This window comes from Megalobrama amblycephala, linkage group LG2 (genome assembly GCF_018812025.1).
Source record: "Megalobrama amblycephala isolate DHTTF-2021 linkage group LG2, ASM1881202v1, whole genome shotgun sequence".
NCBI classification, from domain to species: Eukaryota; Metazoa; Chordata; class Actinopteri; order Cypriniformes; family Xenocyprididae; genus Megalobrama; species Megalobrama amblycephala.
This window is the reverse complement of record NC_063045.1, coordinates 10006170-10015293: the sequence shown is the minus strand read 5'-3', so window position 1 is coordinate 10015293 and position 9124 is coordinate 10006170. Positions and strand designations below refer to the sequence as shown.

General features: G+C 37.1%; 1 protein-coding gene across 1 annotated transcript in view; it reads left to right on the top strand.

Moving 5' to 3' along the window:
* Window positions 1–4992, top strand: part of LOC125263507 — a 19012-nt gene extending 14020 nt beyond the window's left edge. Inside the window, exon 4 of the mRNA XM_048182505.1 lies at window positions 4727–4992. Coding sequence (XP_048038462.1) covers window positions 4727–4857 — 131 coding nt within the window. The 3' untranslated portion in view covers window positions 4858–4992. The remainder of the gene's footprint in view (window positions 1–4726) is intronic.
* Window positions 4993–9124: the final 4132 nt, after the last annotated feature.

Genomic DNA, 9124 nt, shown 5'->3' with positions numbered 1-9124 from the left:
TTATTGATTTTTCAGATTAATGTTTAGTTTCCATGATCTTATTTAAATATGTATTTCTATGTATGCGAGTCAACTTCATAATTTTGTCGGTATTGCACTTTATTGTTAAACTCTGTTGTCTACCAGCTGAATGTCATGTGACTCTTCCTGATTTACTTAACCTGGAAGTATTAGCGCCAACAGTATGGTGATGCGTGAATTCAGAGGAGCATGGTAGTGCTCCTGACTATTCTACTGCTGGTTACCAGGCAAACACAGTAAAAATGATAATTTTTTGTATATTCTTTATTTGATTTGTGGTTTAGTGGGGTTATGTGTAAAATTTTGTTTGTTGTTTTTGTTTGTGTCTAGTTGTCACGGTGTTCCACAACAAATAAAAATGCATGGACATATACAGGGCTCTAGAGGATATGAAGAAAGATAACACACATTATATAAAGTCAAAATGGGAGAAGGAACTTAACCCAGCCAGCAGAGCCATGTGGGGCCCAAATGGGTTTGACCTGGGCTATCTAACTGGGACCCAGCCAGTTTTGCACCCAGTTTCCATGTAGGCCCCACATGGATTTGCCCAGATGAAATGAACACTGCTTAGTGTGCACACTACAGGCTGTTTAATGTAACACTTAATCAGTGTTGGAGGTAATGAGATAATTAAGTGATTGAATAATGATTTTGTATTATTGAAGAACACCTGCTGTTAACAAGCATAATCACTGAAGGAAAGAGAAACACAAGAACTACTTCCAGCCACAGCCTTGGATGAAATCAACTGAAGATAAAATACATTACATCTCTCAAGATCTGATTAAACAACTCCACAAACAACATTAGCTTCACTTATTACTAACCAGACTGACTTTATTTCTGTCAGACATCTACAGAAGTTCGTATTAAGAATTAAGAAGAGGCTTAGATGTTGATTACTTATTTGAAAGTAATAGTTTGATTTGATGTTACCATTGTGGCGATTAGTGTGTGGTTTAGTCAGGCTCTTGACTTTTTAACATTAGTTTTTCTCTTGACAGCTGTGTCTGTTTGTTATGGCGAGAACAGCAAGAGAAAATATAATCAGATGCTGTAAGCTGATTGATGATAAGAATATAATCATCATATATTGGCTTAACTCATTGATATTATGTGAGAGGTTTTTTATGGGTAGTATGTTATTAATTCTGTTTTATTGTTATGATTCTACAGCAAGAGAATAATAGAATTTAAATCAGAACATCAAACGATTTATAACACACCATTTACATATTTTGGGCTCCTGTGAGTTTTACTCGCACACAGACATCAAGAATCAGCATATGAATCTCAACAATGGTGACATGCTTCAATGGTGCAATGCATTCTGGGAGCCATGGATAAGTTTCGTATGATGCACTCAGAATGCATTGCACCATGAAGCATGTCACCATTATTATTCAATCACTTAATTATCTCATTACCTCCAACACTGATTAAGTGTTACATTAAACAGCCTGTAGTGTGCACACTAAGCAGTGTTCATTTCATCTGGGCAAATCCATGTGGGGCCTACATGGAAACTGGGTGCAAAACTGGCTGGGTCCCAGTTAGATAGCCCAGGTCAAACCCATTTGGGCCCCACATGGCTCTGCTGGCTGGGAAGGTAGTGATATCTGATGAGAATTGGGCTGAAATACATGTAGAAACACATAGAGTGACATGTAGTAGAATCTGGAGAGAATATAATTGGAAGGTCACCAATCGTTACTTTCGAACACCCCAAATCGTAGCCGAATTTAATTCAAATCAGTTCAGTTCCTGTTGGAGGGAATGTGGAGAACAAGTAGCTACGCATACACATATCTTTTGGGACTGTCCTATTATAGCTCCTTACTGGACAAATGTATTGTGTTTCATTAATAAAATTTTTCAGGTTAATTTGCCCAGAGACCCCTTAATAGCCATTTTGGGAGTTAAACCAAATGAAATAAAAAGCGAGAGGAAAAGTTACCTCCTACGAATAATCCTAGTGGCCGCAAAAAAGAACATTACAATTAAATGGCTCCAGAAAGTGCCACCAACACTTGAGGAATGCTTATGGACAGTGAGAGAAGTCTACGGAATGGAAAAAATAACCCAGCCAACATAGCATGGTGGGGCCCAGATGGGTGTCACCTGGGCAGCCTAACTGGGGCCCAGACATTTTTGTCCACGGTTTCCATGAAGGCCCCACATGGGTTAGCCCAGATGAACTGAACACTGCTCAGTGTGCACACTACAGGCTGTTAAATGTAACACTGAATCTGTGTTGGAGTTAATGAGATAATTAGGTGATAACGAGCAGAATCACCGAAGGACAGAGAAACAACAAGAACTACGACTTCAGCCACAGCCTTCGATGAAATCAACTGAAGATAAAAGACATTAAATATCTCAAGATCTGATTAAACAACTCCACAAACAGCATTACCAGCTTCACTTATTACTAACCAGACTGACTTTATTTCTGTCATACATCTACAAAAGTTGTTATAGAGAATTACCAGAGGTTTAGATGATGATGATTTGTTGAAAATACGATTGGTTTGATGTCATTGTGATCGAGGTCAGCGCTTACTTCAGTTAGGCAGTTTGCCTCTTAATTATAACTTTTAATTTTTTCTCTGGCTGTTTGTTTTGGTAATTTGCGAGAAGTTGTTTAATAAAAAAAAAAAAATAAAAAAAAACGCATGGACATCAGTATTTTCCAGAGGTGTATAGTCCAGGGGTCAGAAAGTAGAAGTCCTGCCATATTTTTCATTCCACCCACTGTAGCAGTGTTAAAGTTAATGAGATAATTAAGTGATAAATTGAGTGATGATTGAGCATTATTGAAGACACCTGATGATAACAAGCAGAATCACCGAAGGAGAAAATCACAATTTTAAATCACCATCACAGAGATCAGGGTTTGCTTTAGTTGAGCTCTTGACCCTTGACTTTTTAATATTAGATCTTGTTTGGGCTGTTGTAACAGCTAGTCAAGCAAACAGTAAAGATGATCAGGTGTTGTTGGTTATGTTTTTACGTAATTATTATTTGATCTGAATCACTGAACTCATTTAAAGCCCAATCTCTGAGTTAGATTTACATTATTGATTATAGCAGCACTGTGATTCTACATATTCTGATCAACAGATCAACTCTGAACATTAGAAAACAAGCTACTAAAAAGTCACAGAAAAACAGAAAAAAATAAAATAGTGAGAATAAAGGAAATTACTAAGACAATTTAGCTCATAATTTATTCATGCAGCAATGCATGATGGGAGCCATGGATGAATTTTGATTGGTGGCACCCAGAATCCACTGCAACATGCTTTATGATGGCCACCACTGTTGAGATTCACAGGATGATTCTTGATGTCTGTGTCTCTGAATGAAAGTGATTTTTTTGATCAGAACTCCTTTTGTGAAATCCTTCAGATTATATTGATAAAGCTGATCTTCTGCTGTAATCAACAATGTAAATCTAACTCAGAGATTGGGCTCTAAATGAGTTCAGTGATTCAGATCAAAAAATGATTATGTGAAAACATAACCAACACCTGATCATCTTTTCTCTTTGCTTGTCTGGCTGTTACAACTCAGTTAACTGCTCAAACAAATCTAATATTAAGAGTCAAGGATCAAGAGCTCAACTAAAGCAAACACTCATCTCCATGATGGTGGCTTAAAAATTGTGATTTTCTCCTTTAGTGATTCTTCTATCATCAGGTGTCTTCAATAATGCTCAATCATCACTCAATTAATCACTTAATTATCTCATTAATTTTAACACTGCTTCAGTGGGTGGAATGAAAAATATGGCAGGACTTCTACTTTCTGACCCCTGGATTATACACCTCTGGTATTTTGGAATCGTAGACTGTTTAATAACCAGCCAGTAGTTACCTCCAATCTCGGAGTTAGATTTACATTATTGATTACAGCAGCACTGTGATTCTACAGCAGAAGATCAGCTTTATCAACACAAAACTTTAACACCACTTCAGTGGGTGGAATAAAAATATGGCAGGACTTTTACTTTCTGACCCCTGGAATATCCACCTCTGAAAAACATACTGTAGATTACAGTAAATAACTGAAAATGACTGTATTTTACTGAAAAAAGCCTGACAAGGTCTTACTGTGTGGTATTGAAAACTATTGAACTCCAAGTTTAAATATTTAATATTCTAAACAATCTTTTGCTGTAACAAATATGCTTCAGAAACACACAGTTACAACAACCAGAGAAAGATTAAAGTTAAGAAGTCAAGGGTCAAGAGCCCAACTAAAGCAAACGCTTACCTCCATAACAGTGACTTCAAAATGTATTATTTTCAATAAAACAGTGCTAAGGCTTTCCTGGCAGCCCTAAGTAGGCCCGTAAAGGGCCAGTACAGGCTTGTTTGCAGGGAACCCTTTAGTTTGTAAATACAACTTAACTGATTCTGTGCAAAAAAGATAACTCAGAAAGTTGAGTTTATTATTATTATTTTATTTAGTACAGTGTGGTGTTAGTTAAGCTTTTGATCATTCATTTGATTTTCATTGTTTTACAGCCTTGGGAGAAGAAAGGAAGGGAAACTCGTTTGTTATATTGCTTTTCTCAGAAAGCAAGGTATATCAGTCCTTCATTTAATTTCACTTAATATTCTCTACACTAATCAACCAAACTGCTTTAATCAGTCAAATGTCAGTAAAGGTGTTTTAATGTATGTATTGTTCACAGGTCATGGAGATTCATCAGTCTGCTGTGATTCTGCTGCTGATCTTGATTGTTCCATCCTTCACTCATGGTCAACCACCAGACCAAATAATGCACAGCTATATAAAATTCCTCAATCAGCATTTAGGTCCTGATATGACTGAGCAGAAGTGTGACAGTGAAATGAGAAAGAGAGGCATCACTGTAAATGATAATGGCTGCAAACCTGTCAACACCTTCATACAAGCAAATTCAAATCAGATTAAAGCTGTTTGTGGCAATGGAGGAATTCCACATGGCAATAACTTGTTTAGGAGCATTCAGCCTTTTCCAGTGATCACATGCACATTAAAATGTGGAGTGAGATATCCAAGATGTGAATATGGTAAAGGGAAGAAGTCCACTCGTTACATTGTGTTGAAGTGTGTTGAAGGCTGGCCTGTACATTATGACGAAGGCATAATTAAAGCTGGTGGCCTATTTAGCTGGCTTTACAATGTAGGGCATTGCTCGACAGAACCTACCAATGACTTTATCAATGAACAACATGATTGAACAAAGCTTCATTTTGGTCCAAAAGATCCATTTCCTGACAGGAAACACCTAGCCTTAACCGGAGTGATGACGTGACTTCTTTTAACAAAGGACTCTGTCTAAAGGACTTCTTAGCTCATCAGCAATAAACTAATCAGAACCCATCACGTGGATCTGATCACATTAAATCTATTGATTCTCTCACAAAACCCTCTTGTATTATCGGACGGAACAGGAAAACACCCATCAACGGATTTAAAGACGAATCTGTCCTATCAATACCTCCCTTGTGTGAGCAATCCATCCTGACCCGGTCACTCGTGACCCCGGTCAAAGTTTAAACTATGCTTAAGGACTCAATCTTGAATCTCAAAAGGGACAATTGTCGATTACTTAAAGTATTAACTATATACAGAATAATACATGCCATGATGTAATTACTAACATGTCTATTCAATGTATTCAATATGTGGGTTTTCTTCAAATGCATTATTGTAATCATTGTTTTAATTAGGTCAGTCTAGTAATATGTGTGTAAGAAGTGTGCCATGTTTGAGTTCTAAATGCAGAATTTATAATTCTCTGTAATTCTGTGTGAATGAAACATTGAAATTCAGTATCAGGAAAATATTAAGAAACTTTATATTGTTGTTAATAAAACAGGAGAATGTTCGGCAGATATCACGCGATGTGATCAATAGACAATAGACGAGGCGTGTCTAATCTCCGTAGCAACGTCTCATTGGAGGATCGCTCCCTTAAAACTATGCTGTCCGAACAAGCTAATGTCAGAAGCTGGAAGTCAGAAATCAGAAGTCAGGAAATCAGTCAAAGGTCGGCCAGAAGCCGGACTGAAGCACAGTCGTTGAAGCCCGTTAGCCGAAGCACCGCTACTTTGACCACGGCGGAAAAGTCGCATGGGTCATTGATAACTGATTGACCGGGGCTGATTTTCCATCGAACACCCGACTTCAACCACGAGCTGCGCCGCTGATCAGTCGACAGCCGTCACATCCAGACTCCGCAACCCTCTGTGAAATATCTGACCAAAGTCTCCCAAGAAGAGAGCCGCTCAAGCCAGACGCTCAGAACAGCGCACGAAACCCGCCAGCAGCATCCTTCAAAGCTTCCGCGCAACCCACAGGGCTTTCCCGAGAAGACGTCACCTGAAAGACAGCCAATCCAGAACGGGATTCCGCTGTACACGAGTCACGGAACAACCCGATTACCTCAGCTGTCACAGCAAACGCAGGTACAAGCAAACTTCTCTCTCTCTTGCTGGAAACTGGTGAAACTCCTTTAAACCTAAAGAATCAAGCCAAAGCTCTGCTTTTGTGATTTCCCTCAGGTTATGAGTTAAGTTAGCACTGAACTTGGGACTTTTCATAACTCATCAACTCCGCGAATGTGTGTGCATGTATGTATGTGTGTGTGTGTGTGTTTAGCCTTAGTTTCCTGTAATCATTAGAAGTAGTCAATAAATCTTGTTTTGATTTTCACATATACGAGTTTCTTGTGCTGTGTATCAAATTACTGTCTTAAACTCAAAGATCAAGTTACCTCTTGCTTATAATATAATAATTACAATAATAACAATAATCATAATAAAATATTGTTACTGTTGGCCGCAGAATAATATTTTATCCAGAATTGGTAAAATACTCTAACCTCAATTTTCGCTGGACGAATAATTGATGAAGTGTTAAATATTAATTCTGAATCATTTACAGTGAATCATTTACAGTTGATTCAATTCTTATTCCCTGCAACAATTAAATTGAGCTAATAAATAGGCTAAGTCCTTACAACAATGCATTGTCTGCCATTATAAATGTACTTGCAATTTGTGTACAATTCTTAATATTCATATAAAGTTAAAAAAAAGTGAGACCCCTTTTAAAAGCATGAAATATGGTTGGTTGTAAATTTAATTCTAGCATTGTTGCCGTTAATAAACAAGGCAATTTTCTTGAAATTTCTGTTACATTAATTGATAGCACATTAGCACAGTATATTACAGACATAAATGGATAACTTAAAAAAGGTTTTGTTCTTTTGGTAATGTTTACAGTATATTACAGACATAAATGGAGAACTTAAAAAAGGTTTTGTTCCTTTGTTGTTGTTTTTTTTGTTTTTTGTTTTTTGTTTTTTTATGGATGATCTTTGCATGCAATTGCCCAATAGTTCTACAAAATGTATAATGTTTTAAAGAGGTCCTGTTATGCTTTTTCACATTTTCAACTCTAGCTAATCTGTAATGTTGCTGTTTGAGCATAAAAATTATCTGCAAGGTTACAAATCTCAAAGCAGAGATGTAAAGTCCAGGGGTCAGAAAGTAAAAGTCCTGCCATATTTTTATTCCCCCACTGAATCAGTGTTAAAGTTAATGAGATAATTAAGTGATTAATTGAGTGATGATTGACCATTATTGAAGACACCTGGGGCCCGTTTCAGAAAGGAGGTTAAGTGAAAACTTTGAGTATGTTAACCCTGAAATGAGGGAAAATCTGGGTTTTTCGTTTCAGAATGGGAGGTATGTCAAACCCGAGAAAGCAGGTTAAGTCAAGCCTGTTTCTGAAAGAGAGGTAAGTTATACTCAGAGTCAGTTACCATGGTAACTTACTCTGTGAACCTAACCTGGTCGGGAGCAGGTTTTCTTCGGTAAACCCAGAGTTTCCTTCGGTCTCCTCCCCTTTTTATAGTGCAAGTGATGTTTAAATAGTTCATTCATTCATTCATTCACACTGCAAAAATGCTTTTCTTACTGAGTATATTTTTGTCCTATTTCAAGTACAAATATCTAAAAATTATTAAATCAAGATGGATTTTGCATATAAGAAAATTATATAAAATATTTAGTCTTGTTTCCTGGGGGATCTAAATTAAGTGCATTTTACTTAAGTAAAATTATCAATATCTACCAGTTTGGTTATAAAAATAATCTTAATGCAAACGGAAAACAAGATTATTCGGAGTGTCTATTACTAAGTACAAATTTACAGTAGCTCCGCCCACCAATGTCAGACCAGGTTAAAATTGGCACACATTCTTGTGGCTACAGTGGTGTAGGCAGTAGTGTGTTTGGTGCAGAGAATTAACTTGTGATGCAATTGACTGGGTTCGAATCCGCCTTCTGCAAAGCTTGCTATTCTCCTTTTTTCCCATCACATATCACATCAGAAAGGCATTTAATTTCAATGAAAATTAATAAAATTTTCTAAAAGTGGAAGTAAATTGCCTAACGAGTGTTTAACAATAATAAAATAATTTACACTCTTATTATTGCATCCTGTTAAATTATTTTCTCCTTCTTTTTTTGCATGTGGGATACCATGAAGATGAATATTAGTTCAATAACTTACCGTTCTGCCAGTTTTGTCACGTGCTGTTGCCGTGGTGAATCGTAATATCGGAGCTCCATTGATGATGGCTTTTCATGGTCGTGATGTACGCGCTTAACACAGAGTCAACCTACTTAGAGTCGACTGAACTAACTAAATTCAACTGTTCTGAAACAGAAAACTCAGAGTTTCCCATCTCAGAGTAAGTCAACTCAGAGTTCAAGTTTTAACTCAGAGTTGGTTGAACCTCCTTTCTGAAACAGGCCCCTGATGATAACAAGCAGAATCAGCAAAGAAGACAATATTTGTGTCACCATCATGGAGATCTGGGTTTGCTTTAGTTATGTTTTTGACCCTTGATTTTTTGATTTTAGATTTTGTTTGGACTGATCAAACAAAATCAATCCAATCAGACACCAGCTTTTGTCTCTTTATTTTACAGACTCAGACATCAAGAATCATCCTGTGAATCTCAACAGTGGTGGCCGTCAAAATGCATGTTGCAGTGCTTTCTGGGTGCCACCAATTAAAATTCATCCGTGGC